We start from the raw sequence: 27,868 nt of genomic DNA, 5'->3' as shown, positions 1-27,868 counted from the left end.
GATATGGTCCTAATTCAATCATTCCGTATTTCTCTATATTTGTCTTATGGCTTTTTCTTTGTATTGTTTACTATCTAAGGAATCTTCTTCATATTCTATATCCTGTTATTGTATTTTGTATTTCTGAAACATCAAATGTCTACTTTGAATCAATTTTAATATCCTATCTGTAATAAATATTAAGTTTTTTTGTGATAAATTAATGTATTATACGATTTCGCATCAATCTGTCACACACTACAAGCCCTATTGCAAAAACGTGAACGTTTTTTTGTTTTTTGTTTATTTATGAGTGGGTTGTAAAGTATTTCATGATTTACATTACGGTAACGTACAGCTACCTTTAAGTACCCGCGCTTTGAGCAGTTTCGCGGACCCTGGGAGCGCACGCACAACTTCTGCGCGGCTCAGCGTATGCAGTCCCTGGATAGATAGTTCATTAGAATAATCATTATCATCCATTTCTTCTAGGGTGGACTAGGCCTAGACTAGGCCTAGGCTACGCAACATAACAAAGTAAAACAGGATTTCTCAACCTTCAAACTTTTAAGGTTGGTGAAATTCACATCACGCTGTAAATTTTGCAATATAAAATAAGTTATGAATGAATTAGTACTAGTAGTAGGTACCGTATAATAGCAAACAGTATGGCAAATTATTATTTGGCGCATGTAAGTAAGCCCATCCATCCCTAGTCCTAGACCATTCTATTTAAAGTTCATAAAATTCACTAACCAACCAGGCAGTAGTAGTATGGGCGGCTATTAATTAATATAAAACAAAAATAGCAAATCGATTGCTAATTTATTCTTGTTTTTTTATATTGTAGGTTTGTGGCATCCATCCATAAAACAGTATTATAAACGTCGTCGTTCGTAGTCTCATTCAACAATAAACACAGAACCCTCGGCCTCATACATGATCATGATGATGAATTAATGATAAAATACTAAAATACTACTAAAGGGTATTAACAAATTAGTATAAAAATAACCCACTAGTACTAAACTAGGCCCTAGTGTTAGGGTGATTCGGGGTACTAATAGGCCTAGGTCTATAAATAGTTACAGTACTACTTTACTGACAGTATAGGCCTAGACTCTTCGGTCATTGCATGGCCTGTATCAATTTCGAAGTATGCACACAGTGGTCGAATCCTACTCTAGTCTCTATCTAGGCCCTACGCCGGAATGTTTTTTTTTTTTTATTAGATCTAACATGTAATATCATTAAGCGTTTATTTAATAAAGTATACGTACCACGGTACAATTTTTTCTTGAATTAACTGTACGTCACGAAAAGGAAGTTGAAATATTTAGACAGGTGTGTAGCGCATGAATGAAAATTACATTCAAATCGCCAGCGCCAAAATACTAACATAAACAAAAGGAGTGACATCCGCAAAGCGCGTCACACCATGTCCAACTGACAGGTTGCACGCGTAGAAAATGATGTTGCTGAAATGATGGCGATATAAAATATAGAGATAGGCCTAATTATCAAAATTATAACAGCCCGGGTAATAGCAAACAACAATAACAATATGTATTATTGTAATTAGAAAAATATGAATTAATGAAAAAAAGTAAGAAAAATAACAATATGTTATATAAGTAATATATAAATAGGCCTAATCATAATTAATAATGACAATAACGACGATGAAGGCAATAACGATACTACTTCAGCGCTCTTTTAAGGTAACCGCTCCAATGGAAAAGCACTTCCCATCCCATAGTTCAAAAAAATAAAATAACAATTGTAGGCTGAACAATTGTAGGTAGAACTTTTAAATTTATTAAGAAATATTTACAAATTATTTTAGGAATGATATTCTCTATATTTGTCCTATGCCTTTTTTTTCATTGTATTTTTTAATATCTAATGAATACCTTCTTCATATTCTATATCCTGTTATTGTATTTCTGAAACATCAAATGTCTACGTTGAATCAATTTTAATATCCGATCTGTAATAAATGTTTAATAAGTTTCTGTGATAAATTAACGTATACAATATGATTTTGCATCAATCTGTCACGCACTATAGGCCCTATTGCAAAACAACGTTTACGTTATTTTTTTTATTTATTTATTTTTTTTTTAGTGAAGGGAAAATTTCTAGCCTGGGTCTGCCAAAATCATTATGTTTGAATGTTTTATGTTTGGAGAATAGATTAAGTGTGTGTGACTGATTTTATTAGACATTTGTCGCACGAACCTGCACTCGTCTAGGCCTACCCAAGTACTGTACCATTAAAAATACAAACTTCAACATCTAGGCCTAAATACTATTTGTAATCAATAGGTCTATAGAGCAGCACACAATACATCGGATTTTGATGTATATCTTTGGTGTGTAATAGAATCCCTATAAGAAAGACCCACACTCAACATTGGTCCCCACATTGGCAGAATCAACATCCGGGAGATCTGTTCAATAAGTGTTCTTTAGACATTTAACATTTTGTTGTACATGCATGGTAATACCATGGTAATACCCATTATGATTAGCACTAGCTGCTGGGAGCCAATTGGCAGTAGTAAAAACTTGCAAAAGCATTGAAATATCATCATGAATTTGCGGGAGTACGCGTGTGAGTGGTGGGAGTCCATCCTGCGAATTTCAGGAAACTCCATTCCGGAACTCTGCAGGAGACTTCGGACTCCTGGACACTAAATGTGGTCTTTAGATTTCTCTAGTTGTAGGGAAATTTAAAAAAAATAATGCATTATATGTTTTAAAGTCGATGTTATCGCATGCTGTTAGTTATTCGTAATTAACATTTTGACAGCCAGACATCAACTTGTCTTTCCATTAAAATACTGTATATTACGAACATGTACATTGCCACCGTAAATTATTGTTATTCAATACCGGTACACAAAACAATGTACACAAAACAGTGCATTGGCTAATATTTCTATTCATTCCTTTAAAAAAAAAAATTCAGGCAAAGAAGTGTCTGCAACAACATAATTAAACAATAATAAACATCAATTCATATACCGTGAAATGTATGTAGAATACTATAGAAAAGTAATCTTTTTTATTTATTTACTTTGGCCTAATTAATAACCTAAATAATACTATTTTACAAAATTAGTCATATAGTTTGCTAAAGTGACAACGTAATCGATTTACGTCAATAACCACCGAATATTCTGTTAGCAGAATGATTAAAATTACTGAATAAAAAAAATTACGGCTAGTGGAACAAGCAGGGAACAAGTAACAAGAAGTTATATATAACACAATTTATTTGAAAAAAAAATTGCATGAACATCACTAATGGTCTTTAATTGGAAGAAAAATTGTCAGTTGGATCAACCAAAACCATAGTCTCCAAAACTAGAGGGAATAGGCCTATATTGGAGGGAACAGAATGATAAAATGTAGGCTTTCAACCGGGGCCGCAAAATGTAGTCTTTAATTGGAGGGAAGCCTGTATTTTCAATATTGAAAAGTGTAGGCCTACTTATTATTATTGTGAATAGATTGAAATTATATCACAGGTCTACCTCTATCTAGATAAAGACAATGATAAATAGCAGAAGATAGAGCAGCTTCCCAATAGTGGAACATCCGTTCAAAAGGCATTTGGGTACACGGAGAGCAATTTTACTGCAACCGCGCGGCGGCGCTATATAAAAATAATAAAGGCGCTGCTCTTGTTCGCTTGTTTCCTTTATTTTCTCCGCTTAGTAAAATGTTCAAATTTTACTGCAACCGCGGGAGGGCGAATGTTCCATCGATTTTAATGCAAATACGCGGAGCAGCTCATTCTTCTGCTATTTAAGTTCTTTGGTAAAGACCCCTCCAATTAAAGACCACTTTCCTGTCGTCCCAAATTAACAATTGTCTTTTATCTTTATTAATCAGAGACCAAGCTGCCAAAGACAACGGAAACCCTGACCCCAGAAGTGGTCTTTAATTAGAGGGAGACCAATATTTACGATGATTATTCCAGGAAATCTTTTGGAGCTGCTACCGTAATACAAAGACATTTTGACGATGTTATGTTGTGCTCTACAGTGAAATGGAGGGGTGTGGATTCGATTATATATAATTATATATATTGTATATGGCCTATCCATTTTACAACAAAAAGCTCTTACATATAAAAGGCCATCGAAATTCAAAACCCACCTCCATGAACCATTATGAAAATGATACAAGACATTCATCATATCCTGTTCTCGATTTTTTTTTCCGCTCGTACGATCGTAAGCTTTCAATTCTCTCATTCATACACTCAAACTTAAGATTGATCCAAAACAAAACACTTTTACCAAGGAATAGAATTTAATGGCCATCATCAAATATATTTGGAATGTAGATTACTATATAATATGTACAATCAAGGTAACAATCTAATACAAGCCTGTCCAATTTATAATACTGTACATAACGCTCAAACAAAACTGTGCGTCCTAAAGATGCTTAACTATAGAGGGCGGAGTCTATTGTATAGAGAACGCTTTCCTTATTCAGATGCTTGTGCTATAGTTCGAGTGATATCATTCATTATTATCTATATCATAAATAATATTAATATTTTTTATATGGTGAAATAACCTAAATGTAAGTCTAATTTCTACAAAAGATCTTTATATCTCAGCTATCAGACAGAATGGGTAATAATTATTTGATGAGCAATTGAGGACGGAAGATTTCTTTTTATTAAATAGCACTGCAAATTAAATGTTGGAAATTAGGTACACTGTAATTAAATTAAAAAAAAGATAACATATAAATTAGAGTAACAAAATTAATAACAAGTGAAATAGGGCAATAAAATATGTCAGAATTTGTCTTTAATTAGGTACACTGTAATAAACTCAAAATTAAAACCATAACGTAAATTAGAGTAACAAAAATTAATATTAAGTGAAATTGGGCATTAAATTGTGTCATCACACAAATTTCAATGAAATATTTAATACAGGAAATTTAAAATTGAACGAACAAAAGCAAAACCACCTGTTCATTGAAAGTACCTGATAATTAAATTAGAAATTGTAAAACTATAATAATAGAAAATTATAAATCGAAATTGAAAGTTACACAAATGAGTTTTTAAAAAATGAACCCAGAAATATTGAATGTTTCAACCAATCACATAAAAAATCTGATAAAACCTCTCCCTAAAAAGATTTAATAATAAATATAATTCATGAAAAAAGTACAATTAATCAATGAGAATAATGAATATATTCTTTATTAATTAATGCATTAATTTTGTTTTTATTAAAAGTAATTAATGAAAAAAATGAATCTGTAAGTGCTACATTATAATCATTCTGATTGGATGTTATTTTATGTATGGATTGGATTAGAACAATAACATTCAATCAGAATTACAAACTGGTATGACTGGTGTAACAATAGCCACTGACTTAAAAATAAGTATTGTAAATACAATTCATATCAATTAATTATTTAAACGGTCGCTCATGATTAATTTGTTGTTGCATCCAGCAACATATATGGATTGGATGAGAACAATAACATCCAATCAGAATTAAGACCTGGTTTATGACTGGTGTAACAATAGCCACACACTTAAAAATATGTACTGCATATACAATCCACATCAATTAATTATTTAAATAGTTGCTCATGATTAATTTATTGTTGCATCCAGCCTCATGTTCTTGATTCTTGCAGGTCATCAACCTCTTCTAACCTAGGTTGCTGTAATTGTGCGATGTTGGACACGGGATGTGACCATGTGGACATTTGGTTCTGGTGACTGAAATGGTGAAAGAATAGAAGAAATAATCAAAATAAATACAATATAAGGATAGACTAATTATATATGTTATTTAGCCAACTGTATTTTTGCAGACGCAGTCCGGAACAGGGGAAATAGTTTATTTTTCCAACCTTGAGGTTAGAGTTCGAATCTACTGTGCATTTCACTTGTGTCCTAAGCAAGGCGGTTTATACATTGCTTCAACCTGCTTAGCTGTATCAATTGGCACCACGCCTACTGTAGGGTTTAGGCAAACTCTAACTTCATCATCAAAGAAATAAAAAATTTCAGTATAATATAAAATGAAGTGTGACTACTCACTTGAGGTAATACTTCATTCCATCAGCTGTATACGCTTCTTCCCATCCATACGGCAGTGCTGAAAAAAAAATAAATAAAATTAACACATCATTTGTGACTGGCTCTGGTAAAACCAGCCGGTTGTAGGAATTAAAAATTAAGTTTTTAATGTTTTGCATGCATTCTTCTTTAAAACAGTGTATATTTTATGGAAATTGGTTGAGTATTAGCGAAGTTATGAATATTTAATTCATTGGATATCAGTCATGTAGGTTTTGAGAAAACAGCTTCCAAAGATTCCAAAATTAATAGTTTATTATTAAGATTTGTATTTAAAAAATAATTTTAATATACTTTTTAGTTAGATTAAGTGATTGATATTTTGCATCAATGTTCTTCTTTAAAAAAAAAACCTGAAAATGTTCAAAATTCTGATTCTCAAACGTTTTGGGTGCTTGTGGGAAACTATAAATTGTGACAAATGAAGGGTTTTGCAAGAGCCGGTCACACTTGATAACAACTCTGTTTACTATACAAAACGTTGGTGTAGTGACCTCCCTCAAATCTTGAGGTCTTAGGTTCAACTCATGCTGTTCCTCATGTGCTCATTCCAAACAAGCTGGCCTCACTAAACCAGTCCCCATAATGAGAGATATTGTCTTAAACCATGTTTTCACTTACGTTCTGATTCCATGAGGGATTTTACCGCTTTGACAGTATCGCGGGCCTCAGCGGCCAGGTTGATGGGACCATTGCGTCCATGTTGTGCCAAGTAACCTGGAGGGTAGTAGCCATTTTCACCTCTCCTAGCTGCCTCACCTCGACTCCTGGTAAAAAGAAGTTTTACAAAAAACCTATTAATAAATTCTGGCATAAGACAGCTAAATTAAAGATAAAATTTCAAAACACTTAGGGGTAGGGGTGGGGGAGTTATTTTCAAAAGGTGTTTAAAGCCCAATTCCTGGCAAAATTTCACTAAAAATGTATATGCATTACCCTAATTATTATAAACCATGGAAAAATATTGCCATAAATTTTAGTTTTATGCAAAAGGATAAAAAAATGAGAAATAGAGACTATTTCTCATAGGAGATTACCATTTTCTCGATGACCTCTTCATTACTAGGCAAATTCAGAGGTTGTAGATCGCATCCGCTGGAATGCTCTCGCTTTTGTGTATACTTTATACAGTCAATAAAGTGTACCCTCTCTAATGAGATTAGTTATTGTACTTCGCATCTCGCACGCTGCGGTCGATCGAGTACGTCTGAGATATATTTGTTTAATTGTCAAAATCTTCTGTCAGAATCATTTTTTTTAACAAATTTGAAATAATTCCAATGAAAATATTATATTTCACAAGTGCCAATACTAGCAACTGAAAATATCATGTCGGCCGTTTTTGTGTCTGATAACAGAACAAAAATCGAGGTAAGGCTAGGCCTAACATAGCAATGTTGATAGGCTAATGTTTCTGGCACCTACTATATTTCTTCGCAGACCTATTGCAAAATCAAACATAAAAAATTCATCCGCGTTTATTTTTTGTGTAAAACGCAAAAAAAAAAATCAAATTTCAGTCTTATTTTATATTTTGTCCATGTTTAGGAAAGTCTAAATTCAGTTAAACTAGCAATTTCGTATTATATTTATAAATCTTTATAACTTATATAAAAATCAGATTTTCCTTAACAACTGAAATTTTGCTGGGAATGGGGCTTTAACCCTCTATTTTGAGTAAGAGTGTTACCTTGCACCTGGTCCATTATGCTGGTCCATCAATGTCTCATGCACTAACTGAAATATGAACATACAACCAAAAAATATTTATATCTAAAATTTAATATATTTGATGAGAGTCATTATTAAAATAGAAGACAATAAAGGTTTTGTGATGTTTAGGAAGATTATCAACAGATATTTTCATACACAGATGAATAATTAGGACATTTCTTTATTTCATTAATGATTTTCACAATGCCTTACCTCAGAAAATTTCAGCAGTTTATTCGTTGATACCTCATACACTTTCTTGCCCACCTGACATTTCCTAAGTTCACACGACAAAATTGCCAACTTTCGTTGAAGGTTCCCAGAGCTTGCGTCCTGCTTCTAAGCAAAACAAACATAAATTATTACCCTTTCTTACAAGTAAGTACTTTATCTGCACTGCTTCTCTCCACCCAGGAGTTAATCTATCTGGTGGGATAGTAACTGAGGATGTTTGGAGCAACTGGAATAATTTCCATTGAGTAGAATAGGTTCCACATATTTCACGGTTGCTTATTAAATCCAGTGATCATGGCACTGGCTTGAGGCTTTTTACATAAGGCTCTATGTAAATGTATAAAAATACAGGTCTCGCTCCAATTAAAGACTACTTACAGAACTGGGATTCCCATAGTCTTTAGAAGCTTTAATCTCTAATTTGAATAATAAAGATAAAAGACATTTGTTTATTTGGGACCACAAAGTGGTTATTAATTTGATGTGGTCTTTTAATCGGAGGGGTAATAATAAAGACGAAAGACATTTGTTAACTTGGAACCACAGGAAAGTGGTTATTAATTGAAGGGGTCTTTAATTAGAGACCTGTATACAAGATATAATCAATCTGATATTTGATGTTTCATTTACAGTTGCGGGTGTTGGCGATGCCTTGTTCTGCTTCAATTCCCTCCTCAGGTCGGCTATCTCTTTCTCCAGTAGGCCTACAACTTCTTCGTAATCAATCTCCATATTGCGAGCTTCTTTCTGTGCGGCTTCGGCAAGGTGAACTCTGCTCTTAAGAGCCCGGCTCTCATGAATCGCTCCTTGGGCCTCCTGTATAAAAAAATATTTAAAAATTACAAAAAATATACAAAATGTACAAAAAATATTTAAAAATTATTAAATTAGTTATTTCACATTCTCTTGTGAGATTCACAAATCCTCAACAACAGCAGCTTTCGTACAATCGTATTTGCCAAATACTCTGTCTCAAAATATCACGACTAAATCTCACACTATAAAGGTTGGTTCACATTGAACAATTAAGACAAGTTATCTAAGTGCAAACAAAGCTGCTATGCCCAATGGCAGATTCAATTTGAACCCAGCCAGCCCAAGCCCCTAAATTTTTCAAAATTATTTTTAAAAAAATGGAGACGGAAAGAAATCTGTATTCAAATTTAAGTCAGAGAGTGCCATTTCAAACTATTTAGAAATGGCATAATCATAAATTTTAAGATCCTCCATCTTTGAAAGCTTCTCTTTGGGCCTAGTGCTAAGTGGGAACAAGGCTTAAAAATCCATCCGTATTACACAACTGCTCATCACATCTTTAGTAGAAAAATTGACATACTTTATGTAATTATAAATAAAATGAAACATTTTGGGAATGATCTTACTCTTCTTATGCGCAACAATTCTTCTTCGGCAATATTACAGGTTGACTCCTTCTCATTTAGCAACCCCTTTAATATCAACAGAAATAAAACCAAATATCAAGTATAGTAATAATACAGTAATAATAATAGTCTAAACATTTACACCGGCAGCTTTCCACTTTCTATTATTAAACCAATTCACTGGATTGAGCACTTATAGAACACACGCTCAGATCCCTAAGGGAGCATTCCATAATTCTGCAGCTAGTGAAAAAAAAATTAGCATCAGTAATGATTTACCTTATAAGATCTTATTCCTGTAAAATTAAATATAGTTTTCATTAGTTCAGTTCAAATTTAGCAGATAAATGTAAAACAATGTTTTTACCTTGAGTCTCTCCACCTCCAGAAGTGCTTCATCTCTTTCTTGCTTTAGTTGTTCCGTGTTTTCATAAACAGGCGATAACACTTGTGGTACCTATGTAAAAAAGTATACATTGAATGAAACAAACAGTACTTTTTAATAAGGTCATACTACAACTGTGAAGAGATCAGTGGCGCAGCAGTAAGGTGGTAAGCTTTGGACTGCATGTATCCTGGTTCGGTACATTCCAATACCAATCTTCGCTTGAGTAATAAACTTTAGTTTAAACTACCTCATGTTTGAATGATATACCTGTATATGGTCTGTCTCTTATACACATCTAGATGTGTATAAGAGACAGGTGGAGTGGAGGCTTAATGATTAAGTGCTGGGGTGCTAGGTCACAAAATAAGGCGATATGATTTTTAACTACTTGAGCATGAATTTTTTGCTTTGGACATTTTCAAGGGGGGATGCAAGCATTTTTTTTTTTTTTGGAAGGGGGGGGGGTGGGGTCATGCACTCTCCCTTAGATACGCCACTGTTTCTTACCTGTGGGATAAATGGTGGCGGCTCCGCAAAATCTGTGACATCATGGGCCGCAAACATCAATGAAGTTGCGGATATTCCATGATCATCCAACTGGAAACGCAGCACTTCTCTTGCAGTTCGAACAAAATCTAACAGAAAATGAAAAGAATAAAAATCAACATTAAAATTTGTTCACTAGCTTAGAACATGTTAATAAACTGTAAACTAAAACATTTAGGGCACAAACAGAGGTCAAAGGTCTATTTAAACTTACAAAACAACTTACAATCACAGAGTTTAGGGATAACCCATTGTATAAAAGGAATTTACAATCTATCTATATTTATGGTTCACTAGGCAAAAGTTGACTATCTTATGAATATTCATAAGGGAGTGAATGAAAGACTTTTAAATAATTTTATTTGAAAATTTAATGAACAATATGTTATACAAATTATTATGTTATTTAAGAATTGTATAATGAATTGTACCAGCAATTCTAAGTACTACAATATTAAAAATATTAAAACTTTTGTGAACTCATAAATTCAACACCAAGATTATGTGAAAACTTCATTAATATATAAACTATGTTCACAAACATCTTGATTAAAAAGGGCTTTTACCGAATGGTACTCAGAGGTCCTTCGGGACTTCTGGGCGGAATCGCTATCAAGAGATTTCGGAAGCACAATCTTTGGAAATTATGGCTGTTGGTTGCCTCTAGCACTGACGCCACAAGACAAGTTAAGAACAGACTTATCACATTATAGTTGTAGTTTAAGTTAACAACAGAAGATGGTATTTGTGAGTCTGACAGCAAATATGGTCTGGAATGTAGAATAGAGGCGGCGCCAGAAATACCCCGATGAGGGGTCCAAGCTCCTCGACAAGATCCATCTCCCGCAGATGGTGAAGCCTAGCATCGCACCCCACCTAAAAGCATAGTATACAACACCTCGCACATACAGTAGCACTGCTCACACTAAACAGTTTCAAATCCCTAAAATTTGACAGCTTAGTCGAGCATACCTAAATTGTACTTTCAGCAGTCGCGATTTCATTTTTACCGACGACCTTGCTGGAAAATCCCCAGAGGTCCCCGAAGAGGGTCCTTGCCCCCACCCTGGAACCCCTGCTAGCGCCACCCCTGATGGAGAATACCCTGATCATAAGCCTTGATACTACTAAACTTACCTCCATACGGAACCATTCCATTTTCATCAATGGTAAGACGCCGCCTCAATTCCATCTTCAACGCTTCATCTGGTTGCAGACCCAAGTACTGGAGAGCCTACAAAAAAATTTTAAATATGAATTATATCCTATTTGGTATCTACTTTACCAGCCAAAACACATTCGATAAAAGGTTGTTCCGGAAGCCTTTAGAAAAAAAATTTATCAAACCGCCTTAAAAACCAACCTTGCTCCTTGATTGGACAACACAACTACTACATGTTTCTCTCTAATTAAAGACCACCTCCAATTAAAGACCAGTTTTCTGTAGTCTCATATTAACAAATGTCTTTTATCTTTATTATTGTAATTAGACACCAAAGCTGCTAAAGACCACAGGAACCCTCATTCCAAAAGTGACATACACACATAGACATAGACCTATACTTGCAGCCTAATTATCAAGATATTTTGCGCTTATTACCAAATACCTACCACTTCTAGTTTGTCTATTCGCAGGCGGACTTGTGGGTCAAGAGAGAGTCTTCGGTTACGTGACATACGGCTGGAACTTGAACCGAGTCCGCTGGTTGACTGTGAGTTTTGCTGACTGGATAATGTTGTCATCCCAAGGTGAGGTGGCCCATGTTGCATCACTGGGGAAGGGTCACCTGTTGAGGTGATCTGAGGTAGTTGTAATGATGCACCTGGTGATGTTGCTGAAATACAATTAAACATGATTCAATAGAATGTTTTCAACCTTGAGTTGGGGGATTTGAAACCCTTGCTGTATATTTTGCTTGTGTCCCAAGGCTGTGCCCAGACCTTAAAATTTTCAAAAAAACTGTTGTATGCCCATATATAGTCATGATATACCTGTATATGGTCATGATGTGATGTCATCACGACCATATTCAGGCATGTCACAAGTTTTTGTCAAATCAAATGTTATAGCCTGAACAGGGCATCATGCTGTATCCACATTATCAAATTTTATTTGACAAATAAATGTGATATGCCCATATTTGGGTGTAATATGATATCACCATGCCCATATATGGGCACATCACACAGATTTGTCACACAAAATGTGATAGTGTAGACAAAGCATTATGACTGTCTCTCCCCACCTAATAGTGTAAGTGGGTTAAGCCTAGTTCCCCCCTTGAATCCGCCACTGCTAGTATGTGTTAGATATGCGTCTGATCCATGACTAGGGGTAGAGGTCTTGTTGATATAACTATTATAATACTAACATATTATCAACAAAACTTTGTAATATTGGAAATGATCAATTTTAATAACTGTTCAACTTACTATTGGCATGATCTGCCTGAGGTGTTGAAGACATCTTAGGTTGAGCATGAAGCCCTTGTATATGAGAGGGTAAGGCTGACAAAGGGGTTTGATGTGGAACATCCCCATTTGCATAATGGATTGGTCCATTTGCTGAACCAAGCTGATAGCTCTGCATATTTGTACTGGGTGAAGACACTTGCTGGATAGGGGAGTTGCGCACCTGCTTTTGTAGATGTGGTGAGTTTATACGTGGGGCAGGATTGGTCTGTGACGGTGACCTTTGTACTGATGCGAGATGTGGACTAGGGGTCATGTGATTGACCTGTGATGCTTGCATCTGTGCCACCAGCTCAGAGGGGTGGAGATAATTTGGAGAGGAATTATATCCAAGTCTGCTGTGTGGACTAGAGTGGTTTGATTGATTATAAGAATGAGGGGTGTCAAGGTGGGATGAGGGGGTGTAATTTGAGGATGGATTTGTAGGCTGGGTGCTAGGCATAGGACTTTGGGATGAAGTATTCTGCAAAGAGGACCGTATGAAATGTACTGTTGTTGATGGTTTCTCAGTCCTACAAGAAAATATACACAGACAAATATTATAATTAATATTAATAAAAAGTAAAATAATTTAAGAAATACTAGAAAACAAAGTTAAAATGTCATAATATTGTATTACATATTGTCAAAATCTAATTGCCCATCTTAAAATACCATTTATATAATCAACAAGTTCAAATTTCAGAGGTAAGGAGGGAAAGCTAAAGATAAAAATGTTTACATAAACTGCCCTACAATTTGTATACCAGTATTTTTTTTTATTACTGCACCATGGTTGCATAAAAGGATATTAGTCAATTATGTTTCCATAAAAAAAAAAAAAAAAAAAAAAAAAAACCAGTGTAACCGCGTAACCGTAGACCTAATTATGTAACGGTATGACTGACTTACAGATGCCTAGTGACTGCATTTTGGATGGCTGGATCTCAGTAGAGATACAAAAATGATAAGCAACAGCTAAAAAGTAAACGTAAGTAAACAGCCAGAAATAGAACCAGAGCTTTCGGACAACACTAGTCCTTCCTCAGTGGCGATATATATATTGCCTTCACTACACTCATACTATCAGTGAATTGATTTCAGAATTGTCCAGATTTCAGTTTACTAACCGACATGAAGCTAAGTAATGTAATGTATTTAGGAAGGAATCTGGACAGATAGGCTACTGTGAGGGTTTGTGCATGTGAGTGTTTGGGTTTTGAGTGACTGAGCGTTTTTATTAGCGTATCTTTCTAGTTATTTATGTGTGTGACTGGTTATTCTTTTACCTTAATTTAATCCTGGTCATCAGGGCTTTGACCTCGTCCTGCTTGAGACCAATCAAAGTCTGACCATCCATAGCAACTAGCTGGTCACCGACTCTAAGCCTACCATCCTGCAAAGCCAACATTAAATTACATAAATAGCAAACATACAATAAAAAGTGTTCCCTCACAATGCCATTACATAAAGCTCTGCCAAAATATATGCCTAAATATGTCTTATATAGCTAGAGGTACATATTTTCCTTCTGAACAGTTTGTTGAATTTGTAATAAAGAAATAAATATGGTCATGATGACATCACATCATAACCAAATATAGTCACACCATGACTATATATTACAGCCAACATTAAATTACATAAATAGTAACATACAATAAAAACTGTTCCCTCACAATGCCATTACATGAAGCTCTGCCAAGGCTATCATATTTTATTTGACAGAATCATGTGGCATCATGCCAAAATATGTCTTTTATATCTAGAGGTAGCCACTTTTGTGTTGGGCCCTTGATATATTTTCCTTCTGAACAGTTTGTTGAATTTGTAATAAAGAAATAAATATGGTCATGATGACATCACATCATAACCAAATATAGTCACACCACGACTATATATGGGCATACAACAGTTTTTGTCAACTAAAATTTGATAGGACAGGACTAGCTCAACTGCTTGATTATAGAAGCAGTTGACGCATCGGTTGTGGCTTGGACTCCCAACCTCGAAGTCGGGTGTTCGAAACTCTCGCTGTGCAAATCTTGTGTCCTTCGGCAAGGCACTTTATCTACGGTTGACCGGGGTAGTAATGTGAAGCGCTTACAGGCTTTGTGCATGAAGCGCTATATAAGAACGACATAAATATTATTATTATTATTATTAATGTAACGGCAAGAACCTTAACCATTAAGTTAACTTGCTAATGAATTAGGTACCATAGCATAAATAAGCAAAAAGGGATTAAAAAAAAAAAATATCCTTTTTTTATATTTTCCTAATCAACAGGGTTTTCCAAATGCTAATTCATCCCTTTTACACCAGCTCAAATTTTCTAAGCATGTCTCCGAACTGCACATTTTATAGTCCATTAAACATCATCAATGACTTGCATTTGTTAACACTGATATCACAACTGTCATATGCATTAATTGCGAATTAGGTTATGAAATAGAGCAAGATGGCAAATTATTTAATAAAGAGGTTTGTCACAAAAGAATATCTAATGTTATACATTATTGACCAACATATCAACTTACATACATACTATGTTAAAATACAATTTAACAAAAATATACTTCTAAAAAAATAGACAGAATTAGGTCATATAAAAAAAAAATTGATCAATTTTTATGACCATCTTTTTGGTATAATTCTTATTATTATTATTAATATTATTAATCATTCAATGTATACATTATTTCCATAATATAACAATACAATATTAAACAATCTATTACCTTATTTGTTTATAGAATCGATAATTGAATATTAGAAGCATAGATGCATTTTACAATTTACATTTTCAGTCTTTCATAATCTATCCATAAAACTAAAAATTTCCATGAGAAAAACATGTTGTTAAAGTAGAACTACATAATGTGGACATATCCTAACACATTTGCAGAGCATTGACAACATAACATTTTCTATGAAGGGTATTAGCCCTAATACATAATGATCTGTACTGCCGGTTTTATCTTTCAAAAGAGGCGTTACGGTGTAATCCAAGTAGCTAACATTACTGACCAAAACAAGTTTAAGTCTAGCAAAGTAGAAACAAGATATTTTTAACACTTTCTTTTGTATTTTACTTTACTAAAATACTTAATTTTTTTTAATCATTATTTTTATGATTATGATTTTCATTATCATTAGCCTTGTTTACGCGGCCGTTTCTATATGATAGGTAACACAGATAATCTCCAGTCGCATGTCTACACGATGAAAAAATTATTGGTTGCACCAGAAAATCACATAATTAAACCTGACCTGAAAAAAGTGTGCGCATTGCTGCTTGTTTCGAAAACCTTTGTCAAAAAGTTTTAAAATGTATGTACTTGATAAAAACATAATTCTATCATGTTGACTGTCTGTTAGCAAGATTACGCAATAACGGAAATTCAATTATTTACCCTCAATCATAAACAAAAATAATGGAATCCCCTGCAATGTAAATGGTAATGCTGTTCTGTGCCATTCACCACCAGCAGTACCCCACTGGAAATTAGTCTTCAGACTTAGTGGGTTAAATTTGGAGCAATTCACGCTAAAATACTCCTCCTAAAAAGCCTACAAAATATTCATTACCTTATGACAGTCTCCACCCACAATGATGTGATCAATGTAAATGATTGGTCCATCAGACTGGTCAACCCCGCCTCCAATACTTAGACCCAAGCCAGCAATCTTTGGAATTGTAATTTGCTGCACATTCTCCATTCTAGTAACACAGACAAAAACATTAAATATCAGTAGTGAAAATGAACGTTGTGTTTATAAAAAATAATTTGCATAGAAAACTGCTCAACTTTCTATGTTAAATTTTTTTTTTTTTTGTCTCAATTTAATTTCTCTTATTCTTATATTTTTATTGTTTCAATAAACCAATTTGTAGTTTGAACTGCACATGCCCGTATTAAGGTCAATTGACATAATCAAACATACACACAACGTAGTTTTAAGGCGACTGAACTGCTTTAGAGTTTTCGACGACACTGAATGGTAAATTGAATGGGGCGCCTTCTTGATTGCGTAAGGAAGAGTTACGCAGTGTAGCAATTGCAGTGTAAAGGCTGTAGCAACATTGTAGCAATTTTATGGAAATAAGTCTATATATTTTGTGACATTCTCACCTTTGGGCAGTTATTCTACTACTGGTCATCGACGATGATGATGCTATGCTTCTTGGAGAACCTATATTGAGAGATAACAATGTGTATTAAACCCTGCCCAAACTGGCAAAAACTGCTGCATGCCCATATATAGTCATGATGTGCCTATATATGGTCATGATGTGATGTCATCATGACCAAATTTAGGCTTGTCACATGCTTCTTGTCAAATGAAATTTGATAGTCTGCACAAAGAATTATTTCCTACCAACAGGAAATGAATCAGAACATAAACATAAAACTGGAATATCACATGACCATTATCAGTGTTATATAAATATTTTGCACTATAAAATGTATAACCATTAACAATTTTTATGTGCTTCCATCTTTCCTAATGAAAGATTTTTTTGCTTCTTTCTAATTTTATATCTAAGCAACTCAAAAATTCATCTTAATAAGCTGAATAATCTTTGTTTTTTATTGAAATTAAATCATGCTGTGTTTGAAAAATTAATAAATCTAACAATTTAACATGGGTAGAGAAACTGGAGATAATGTGAAAAAAAACAATGACAAAACACAAAACAAACCAAAAAGAAGTACCTGAGGCGTAGTTTGCGGAGCTGCCTAAGGACGAGACAGATCGCGTATCGGACAAGGAGCTGCTGCTCGCTGACCGAGAGTACTGCATCTGTGATTCGCAAAGCATCGAGAAATCCTTCCTGTTGACGAACACAAAATCATAACGGTTAATACAGCAAATAATTTTACTATTATACTATGCCCACACTATTAAATTGCATGTGACAAATAACTGTGATATGCCCATATTTGGGTACATAGCACCATCATATTCATATATGGGCATACAACACAAATTTGTCACATACAATGTGACAGTGTGCATGGAGCTTAAAAAAATCTTCATTTGGGGACACTATAAATACAATTATTATATTTAAAATTTTTTAAATTTATTTATTTATTTTTTACCCTGGGTGACCTGATCCATGCAAAAAAGCATTGTTATCCACCAGGGCCCATATAAAAAACATCAATGACTTATCAAAAATAATCTTGCAATTTTTAATGTTTATTAAATAAAAATAAATTTACATTTTATAAATTGTGACCGGCTCTGGCAAAACCAGCCATTTGTAGGAAAAATTCAGAATTGAGTTTATGGTGTTTTTAGATTCTGCATGAATTCTTCTTTAAAGCAGTGTTTATTTGATGGAAATTGGTTGAGCATTAGTGAAGTTATGAATATTTAATTCATTGGATATCAGTCGTGTAGGTTTTGAGAAAACGGCTCCAAAGATTCAAAAATCAATAGTTTATTATTAAGATTTGTATTTAAAAAATAATTTTAATATACTTTTCAATTACATTTAGTGATTGATATTTTTCAGAATTGTTCTTCAATATGTCTTCTTTAAAAAAATGCAAAGACATGAAGATGTTCAAAATTCTGATTCTCGAACGTTATGAGTGCTTGTGGGAAATTAAAAATTGCGACAAACAGCGGATTTTGCCAGAGTCAGTCACAATTATTGAATTATTTATCCAGATCATATGTACTCTCTTGCAATATTTTGCAGTGTAGGACATTTTAGAATCATTTCAAATTAAATATTAGTTATCACAATGCTTTTGTTCTAAAGCAATCTGATTGGTTCAAGTTAATGACTTACTTTGCTGACGGATTTCTTGTGATAACTAATGTCACTCGGTTCGTCGCTGAAGCACTTCTTAGTATTTGAACCGCTCTGAAAAAAGAATCATAAATTACAGATTGTGAAATACTCTATAGATGATGTGTACACACTAACCTCCAGATGTTTTTCTAATATTATAATAAATAAATAATTATTTGAGGAAACAAACAATATGAATTTTAACCACTCTGAATATGATTCAATTAATCACAATTTTTCCAATGTTTATTTTTTCTTTTTTCATAGGTATTTGTCACAAAAAAATTTAATAGACGGAGGATTCTGAGGATCTGATTTTAAATAAGTAACCTGTTACTTTGAGTGACTTCATTAGCCTTGTTTGGGGTGATTGTTGAAAAATATAAAATAAAATGGACCTTTCCGATGCAGTGGCGGCACCAGTGGGGTGGCTTAAGCCCCCCCACCGGACAGGTCAAGCCCCCCCCCGCCAGACAGAGCTCGTCGGGCAGTCAGACCATAAAACATATAAAAATAGGCCCACACCAAGCCAACACATGTCTGTCACAGTCTGAGAGTGCCATTTTCTGCCATCTAGAGGTTGATGTTCTTTAAAAAAAATCTATTTGGGAGGGGGAACCCCCTCTCAACCCCTTCTCCCAGCTCGAGCCTACGAGCTCTAGTCCCCCAGAAAATATATCCTTGAGCCGCCACTGTTCCGATGGTCAAATTTTATAACTGAACAATCAGAACAGGGCCACAAATATGTATGTTTACGCTTGTAATAAATTACCATTCCTTGTCTTATCTTAACATATTTAACACACAGAACATTCTAGAATTACATTTATGTGACCAAACAAATAGTGTAAACCCCATTGGTAAATATAGAAACACAAGAGACTATGTGGAATCCAGAAGTATTGTTTGGAAGCTTCTGAAATCTTGGGTACTGTAGAGGCAATAAGCCTATTGGTTAATTATGATGTAAGGTGACCAATAGAATGCTCTGGAGTTGTGTTGTACACCTAGAGTTATATAAGCTAATAGTTTGGTCTTTCTGGAGCTCTTTTTGAAACACATGTTCATGTGAGTGTTGTTTTGAGACCGGATTCTTGTTGGAGTTTATAAAGAATAAAATTTTATTTGAGAGTTGTGTTACAAATTGTGAACTGTGTTCATATTTTATATGTCAAAGAGGGATTCCTAGTCATTTCTTTACCGCTCGGAAATACGTCAAGTAGAAATTAATGACAACGTTGTAATTTATAGGACCTTAGCAACAGTATCCAAGGAGCGGCGTTTAGTGGAAAAGACCATCAGTGGGAAAATAGCTTTATTTTGTTCTGATAAATTTATAACACTGGGAACATGTTATTGTATATCATAAGTTTTATTTAAATATTGAGGTCAACATAATATAGGTTGTAAAAAGCCTTCATCGTTTGAAAAAAAAAAGGGGAAAAAATTTTATTTCATATCTACAGAGTATTATAGAATTTAGATTAATCAACTAAAAATAATTTGCTTGTATTAAACTACACAAATATGAAATGTCATGTGACCGGAATCAAGGAATATGATTGGACAATTAAACCTTACCTTTCATTGGTGACTCGTAGAAGACTCTCTCCATTAACGCTCAATATCTGATCGCCTTCAAATAATTGACCTTCGGAAATTAATATGTTGTTTAATTATTTAACCTAGAAAAAGCATTAGTGTGGATGATACAACAATCTTCGCAATTGTCTAGTCAAGGCTGAATTAACAAGATCGCATTTGTAAAATTAGGCACCCACATTAGTTTGACAATAAAATCAGCTGCAGGATGACTGATAGGATATTCTTATACTTTGTTAAATAATATTTATATTAATAACAATATTAATAGATAAAATAAATTTATTATAAAATAACGTGTTCAACATATAATCCATTATTAAGAATAACGTTAATAAAAAATAGCTGTAATAAAATATTAACAATAGAAATCAGGCCTTGAGAAATACATTCTATGACCATGGAAATTATCTATAATATGCGTTCAACACAAAATGTTAACTCTACACTACATAGCTCAACAGTTGTTGTCTAAAGCAATAATAAACACACACAAAATATTTTATCTTATAATTTGCAAGTTAGCCATATTCAATGGGAATGAAATTTCTTTAAATTATATATTTAACAAAAAGAAAACATGACAATAATAATAACAATAATTATTATAACCATTATGCCAAATCTTTAATACATTTCAAACAAAAGAAATCATTACTTATTTTATACAGTAACTGTTAAAGATGTATTGTCACCTGAGAATGACAAAAAATCATAAAAATTATTATCTTTCACATTTTGCAGTTAAGTATAAATTATTAACTTGAACATCATTCCATTTCTCGAGTTCATTTTGTGTAAAGCGCTTAGAAGCAATGTTTTGCATTAAGCGCTCTATAAGACTAATATTACTATTATTATTATAGAAATTATTTCATTAAAAAAATGTGTACACTGATTTTTATACTGGATAATGATAATAAACATAATAATAAAACACTTCCAGTGACTGGAACTGTTTTTTTTTTTTTATCATTTTTTGCTGTAAAATTAGAGGTAAACATTTTTTATTATATACACTAATTCCTATTCATGTTAAGAATTCTTATGTTACTTCAAAATGAGAAAATTAATTTCAAAAAATGATTTTCATGATATTTTTGGTATTTTGCATGGGACAATACATCTTTTAAATGTAATAACAAGAGGAGCAAGAGCACCGCCATAGACACTAATATAATTATATGCCACTCACCTCCCTTGGCTGCAAGACCTCCGTTTAATACCCTCTTCACGAATATCCCATAATCCATACCACCATCCTCACTTCTACCACCGATTATCTTAACACCTATAAAATAAAAAATGTCTCATCTTATTACATTTTTCATTAATAAGTTTAGACATGATCCGACAGCCCTCTCAGAGGTTTTGCCAGGTAATATGAACCACTTTAAAAAAACATACTGTCCAAACAGAAGGTTTTCGATGGGTCTTTCCCTAAGTATACATATAATAATTATTTATTCTGCTGCTACAGCCTAAAGCATAGTTTCCTTAAAACCGCTACACTGACGCTACAGTGTTTTCAGTTCTATCGTTGTACCGCGTATCAGTCCTTGACGCAATACGGAAGGCTCCCTAATTCCACCGACCAATCACCATCACCAAAAGCTGTTGGCGATAGCATGTAGTGATTGTATGGAAACCAAGCTTTAACACATTCAGACAAGCATTTTTTTCCTAGTTGCTAACCATATGCCAAAGCATATAGGGTGCCACCATAAAGGACACCATTCCCATCAACTGTAATAATAAAGCCTAAACGAATGTATGGTATCTATTTTTAGATCGCAGCTTTCAGGGCAAGATTTTGTGTTCTGAGGACTACAGCCGTTGATTTTACATGCAATACAAAAAGTGCTATGTTTGGAAAAGTTTTGGACGGGTACTAAATGGCTTGGGGCTCTGAGTGAAACTTGTTGGACATAATCTTACGTCCCTGGCTGCACACGTGTTAACTAAAGTTAGGAGTATTGTTTGAAGGTTTGCATGGTGAAGTAACAATATACTTAATGCTTGCAGTACACCACGACCACGTATAGTAGATAGTTCTCAAATAGAACTGTTGTTTGTTGAGAATGTCTTGACATTTCGAACGAGTTGCTTCAATATATTCTCCTGCTAAGACGATTGAAGCAACTCAATCAAAACGTCACGATATTCTCAACAAACAACAGTTGTACCGCAAGCATTAAATATATTATAGTTAGGAGTGTGTGAAAGTATGATGGCTTAACAAAAAGAAAAAAAGAAAATATTCAGATAATAACTAAAATAAATACAGAAAAAAAAATTAATTAAAAATAACAATCATAATCATAATTATATTATTACACAGCTTATTATCTCCTTATATTTTGTTGGTCCATTATTTTTAAGTCATTATTCAGTAACATTAATTTCCTTTGAAGGATTAATGATAGCTGACTTGAATAGCAATCAGGATGAAAATAAGAGATCAACATCCAATTTGGATGGATTAAGATAAAAATCCAATGGATTTATATGAAGTGTCGGTTACACTTGAAATCTATATATGGTGGACAGATGACAAATGACTCACTTTTCATTATAAGCAGTATTTTGCATCTTGCAACATTTCGCATTCTACGCTATTTTTTTATAATGCGATTGTAATTTTTTGTTTCTATAGGCTAATTCAAAATTTGATTGCAAATTAAATAATGGACAAAATTAATAATACCTTGCTTAGAATATCCATCTGTAATCCACATAACATAAATAAATTATTACAGTATTATATTCATAAATATAATAATGCAAAGGTCTTGGATATTAGTTGTCCTCTATTATGTTTCATCAATAACAAAATATATTCATAACTTTGTACAGTTTCTCGAATCTTGGAATTTTCTATGTGGCAAAGACAAGCCAAACTAATCACTCCTCGCAAAAAATCTATAAGAAGCATATCTGCTGAATAACAGGCCAAAGCTCACCATTTCTTTGTTGACAAGTTTTAATTCAAGCAATATAGCATTCATAATATTCAGGTAGATAGACTAAAACCTGTAGAAAGTCTCTCAAATTGCAATCAATGGCCGTATTAGACTGGTCGTTCTTTGTTAAACCATGCCTGCCTGCACAGAGGTAAAATCCTACTTAACGAATATGACCAGGCGAATAGAAAACTGGTAAATACTTAACAAATTAAAATGGCTATGTAGTTATCGCGATATCTGCATGGCTATTTCTGCTGGTGGCAGTATGGGTTTTTCGTTAAAAAAAAAGATTTCATGTAGTTTTTGAATTCTGTTAGCCTACAATTATGTTTTTTTTATAATATGTGGGTAAATATTAGAATTATTATTTTCTGCAAATGTTGCTAAACTGACCAATCAGCCATGTTCGTTTTGGTCACATGGATAATTTATTGCAAATTAACGTACTCTGAAAGTCTATTTTACGAACTAGTTAAATGAAAATAATACTCAACGAAATATCGTGGTCAACGAAATGAACCAATCAAATACAGCAAATACAGTATAATGCCCCAAATAAAAATTTTAAGAATTCTTCGAATCAATGAATGAACTCTAATAGACAATTAAAAAACTGAAAAATGTTAGACTTATATAGCCCTTCATGTCAACAAGGCCTCTAACACTTCCCATTATTACCCCTGGTCATTGGATCAAGCAAATATGAAACACATACTCAGCCCCATAGGGACAATTCCATAATATTGCAGCTGCAATCAGCGCATTTGTGCTTGAACCTACCAGGTACCCACTTGTTCTCCTGGGTGGAAAAGACAACCGTAGGTAAAATGCCTTGACTAAGAAAATGCACAGCAAAGGATTGAACCTCTGACCTCAAGGTTAAGAAGCAGAACCTCAACCACTGCGCCACACCACTCCTTCATTACATAAATATTCTCATTTTTGGAATATTTATATCTACCATGCTATATCAAGACATAATTTTTAAAGACCAACGTAGAAGCTACTTAGAAAATGTTGTACTATGAATAACTAAATAAATATTAATGATAGTAATCATATGTCATCGTAACTATTTAATGTCACATTACTTGAACTTGTTAAATGCCTCGTAAAAATAGATATGATATAAATAATCGGAGTCACCTTTCATCTCCAAACAAAATATTTAAAAAAATATATATTATTACTTAATACATTATATTTGTCATATATTCATGTATAAGATACAAATTTACAGGACAGTGAAATTTGCTTTCTTTCTTTTGAATAGAATAAGGTCTATTCATTTATGATTTCTCATACCCTGTAACATCAAATTAAGGCCAAAAAAAAGAAAATTGTTTGTTTGTCCGCCTCCATCCACCCCTAACTCACTGAAAAAAATAGGGAGAGAAAAACAAAAAAGGGGTTTTTTTTTTTGCTTTTTTCTTTTCAAATAAAAAGAAAATTAGTCTAAAGTTGTTGTCTGATGCAAGATATTGCCATTCTAGGCCTCTGTGGGTTATTTTTATTCTATCTGATGAGTATTATCATTTTAAAAAACAGAAGGGCAAACAAACAATTAATTTTTTTAGGCCTAATCATCATGTCATTATACTTTAGTATACTTATACAGCAAAATATAACTAGGTCAGATATACCTACATACCTAGGCCCTTCTTACAGTCTTTGAATATGAGCGTGTCTGTGTCGTCCATATGGTGGCTGTGTACTGGAGTTGGTCCAGAACGTGGAGTTCCTTCCAATGTGCTGTAACAGAATGCATTACATTTACAAATTAGACAAATAAAAGTTTGTGTTACATAAGCACAGGCTGACACTAAGGTCTTGAAAATCAAGTTGTGAATTCTTTTAATTTTGGGTAAAGTGATGACTAGCCATCCTTCTCCTCCTCTTCCTCATAATCAAGTTACCGTCATCATTATCATCGTAGTCAGGGGCGGATTTAGGGGGAGGGCCCGGCCCGGCCCCGGCACCCCCCCCCCCCTTTTGGAAGGTAAAAAAAAGGAAAAAATAAAGCAAAAGAAAAAAAATGATAGCCCACAACGCCTCAAATGTTATTTTCAGGCGTCTAGAACACAAAATTTTCGCGGGGGAATTCCCCCGGACCCCCTAGGACATTGTTGTCTCAATCGGCCCAAATTTCGGACATCTCTGGATCCGCCCCTGGTAGTATCTTCCTCATCATCATTCCTAACCCTCATCGTTACTGTTACAGTAACATCGTCATCATTGACATACCATCATCATCATCGTCGTCGTCATCATTATCATACCATCATCACACGTCTTTCTGTTCTTTTCTGGGGTCCGAAATTATGGACCAAGCTTTTTAATGACCTAAAAAATTAATATTTTTAAATACCATCTTAAGAAGTCCTTGGTCTCTCTATATGGCAATTAATAACTTTTTTCCCACTATTCCTTTATATTATTATCTGTGTCACAAACATAATGTGTCTGGTCATGTATCTTAAAAAATGACCCGGATTGGAATTATTTTACTTTTACAAGTATATAATTTCTTTGTATCTATAGTTTAGATAAACATAAGTTCTAAATAGTACCAGTCATTTTTTTTTTTTTTTTTTTTTTGTAAAAGGTGCCTTCGTCTTTAAGCTCAGTGAGTTTTTCTTGCAGAACTTACAGTATGCTCTTTCCTATGTGACTACTGTATATAATACTGCATATTTATTATTACTTCACTGTATGGAAATAAAGTATATTTGATTTGATTTGATTTATGTACATCATTTTCTAGTTGTACCTGATTTCAGCATCTGTGAGTGTGATGGTTTCTGACATGCTTCACAATTAAATTTAGTCCTAAAAGACAAAAATTAGCATAATTATATTCTTCACATGAATTAAAATAAAGACAACAAAAATAATAGGCAACATACAGTTGAAGGACTGATGTCAAGGATTCGAACTACTCCCTTTGCCAGTCGCTTGTGTATGCACACGACTAGACCTAATACTGTACTCCCCAGTGAGCAGAGAAGGTTGCACTTTGTGCCGGTTCGCCAAAGTAAGTATCCAATGACGACTTGATGATGAAGAGGAAATAATGCTTGGGCCTTTGATCATTGATTGATACTATATAAATTTGTATTACTGTTATATGTGCCAAGAGTTACCAGTCAGCACGATTCCATATAGACAGCACAACATGTGTAAGGTGCACATCATAACGAACCGACAGTTTTTAAAAACGATTTGCTCAGACTCTAGGCCTAGGCTAGGCCTATAACTAACAATTAGTATTACAAGTTAGGAATAATCTAGTAATACATAAGCTTCAGTTTGAGAACGTCACGCATAAAATAGACTAGGTTGAAAAAAAGGTTAGGGTACTGTAATTTTTTTATGCTATGCTAGGCCTAGTGTAGTAGTAGGAAGGTTGACGTGTTACACACCACGCATACAGCCTGCACCCTTCCTCCCAATCAATGTACTGACTGGTTGGGTCTGCCTGGCTGGGGTCTGGTACGACAACTATGATATTTCAACAGCGGAAAGTTGTAACAACATAAAAATATAAAATCGAGAGTAACATATAATTAAAATAACTTACTAACTATTTATATGATGGTGAGAACTGCAGAAAAATAAATAGATGACTAATGATCTCTGACTGCACAACATATTTTTGTCAGCGCGTCATTTTTGTTTTCAATGTTGTGAGTACAGTGCCCCCTATCGGAAGCCAAGATAATTTCCCACGGATTAGACTGTTGTACGCAGTCGCCGATAAGTTGCATGCTGGTTACCATGCGAAATAATAACACTTTGTCATAACCTGCATTGAATTAAGCCGCGTTTGTATCATTAAATTATACAAGTATATTTATTATGCCTCGTTCAGATGCTTATTAAGCCTACTTTCTTTCTAATTTCCAACATATTATGTTCAGCGCTTTGATCATTTTGGAAGCGCTTTCAAGTAAAGATTAATGATTTTAATGTTTTTCCATGATCATGACGTCATCTGATTTGATTAGTCAAAATATGTTGTTATCGCATATCTGATAAATCGTTACGGTACCGAATCGGTCTAGTGTAGAAACTTCTCCTATTTCTTTTATTTTCTATATGAACAATTGCTTTTTAGTTTTTTGTTTTGTTTATCGTTATCGTTGAAGTACATATAAACAGGCCTTTATGGTTGACATCAACCACATTGTGATTATGGTACTGACGTGCAGATCACAGGGTCCCTTCCTTCAAATCTAAATGTCCACTCGGATAAACCTTGTATGACTTTTTATGAAATAATTTAGCAATTTAAAGAGGCATTTTGGGCGATCAATAATTTCTTATTCTTTCTTCCTTTCTTTTACTTTGTGAAAGGGGAGGGGGGTGGGGAAGAGAGTCCTGATTCAACATCCTCCCAAATCTACCCCAATGATTGGATGATGCAGTATGAAGCCTAATTTAGTTTATCTTCTCGCTAGCGCTGTCGATACTAAGAATGTACGTTGGAAGGACGTGTGTTTGTGGAACGACGGAGTAAAGGGGGGGGGGCATACAACAGCTAGGCCTACGATATAATTTATAATTCATCTGCAATGAAAACAGACAATTATAAGGCATTTTTGTATTTCATCGAAAAAAGAAACACTCACGAAGTTGACAGAATTTTATAAC

At 33.9% G+C, this 27,868-nt stretch overlaps 1 protein-coding gene and 1 non-coding gene across 5 annotated transcripts; one reads left to right on the top strand and one right to left on the bottom strand.

The window, feature by feature from the left end:
- Positions 1–4,286: 4,286 nt before the first annotated feature.
- On the bottom strand, positions 4,287–26,917 carry LOC117110436 (syntaxin-binding protein 4-like). Of its 4 annotated transcripts, none has more exons than XM_033253143.1 (22): positions 26,796–26,917; positions 25,986–26,044; positions 24,867–24,967; positions 21,445–21,540; positions 20,229–20,298; positions 18,645–18,719; positions 17,554–17,672; positions 16,969–17,029; positions 16,424–16,556; positions 14,122–14,228; positions 12,815–13,365; positions 11,993–12,216; positions 11,519–11,615; positions 10,343–10,470; positions 9,815–9,904; positions 9,448–9,513; positions 8,696–8,881; positions 8,045–8,170; positions 7,809–7,855; positions 6,740–6,885; positions 6,080–6,137; positions 4,287–5,755 (listed from the first exon to the last, which is right to left on the bottom strand). In XM_033253143.1, the coding sequence occupies exons 2-22, from the start codon at positions 26,021–26,023 to the stop codon at positions 5,650–5,652; spliced, it is 2,625 nt and encodes an 874-aa protein (XP_033109034.1). In that variant the 5' UTR covers positions 26,024–26,044; positions 26,796–26,917; the 3' UTR covers positions 4,287–5,649. The 4 variants fall into 4 exon arrangements, with proteins under 4 accessions (XP_033109034.1, XP_033109036.1, XP_033109037.1 ...); XM_033253145.1 differs by having other exon boundaries at positions 8,045–8,167; XM_033253146.1 differs by having other exon boundaries at positions 8,045–8,164.
- LOC117110448 lies at positions 10,933–11,061 on the top strand. Its single transcript, XR_004445694.1, has one exon. It is a non-coding gene; the product is annotated as a U11 spliceosomal RNA (small nuclear RNA).
- Positions 26,918–27,868: the final 951 nt, after the last annotated feature.

The sequence above is a fragment of the Anneissia japonica genome, unplaced genomic scaffold (genome assembly GCF_011630105.1).
Source record: "Anneissia japonica isolate Jap-2015-1 unplaced genomic scaffold, ASM1163010v1 scaffold287936_len456577_cov159, whole genome shotgun sequence".
NCBI lineage: Eukaryota > Metazoa > Echinodermata > Crinoidea > Comatulida > Comatulidae > Anneissia > Anneissia japonica.
The sequence above is the reverse complement of the archived record's forward strand: the minus strand, read 5'-3'. Positions and strand labels throughout refer to the sequence as shown.

Excerpts from the sequence above, each read along its gene's own strand:
- LOC117110436 (XM_033253143.1), bottom strand. The coding sequence starts at position 26,023 with ATGTCAGAAACCATCACACTCACAGATGCTGAAATCAG. Across the intron at positions 11,616-11,992 it reads GAATAGACAAACTAGAAGTG|GCTCTCCAGTACTTGGGTCT; the intron begins GTAGGTATTTGG and ends ATTTTTTTGTAG. Across the intron at positions 6,138-6,739 it reads ATCCCTCATGGAATCAGAAC|CACTGCCGTATGGATGGGAA; the intron begins GTAAGTGAAAAC and ends TTTTTTTTTCAG.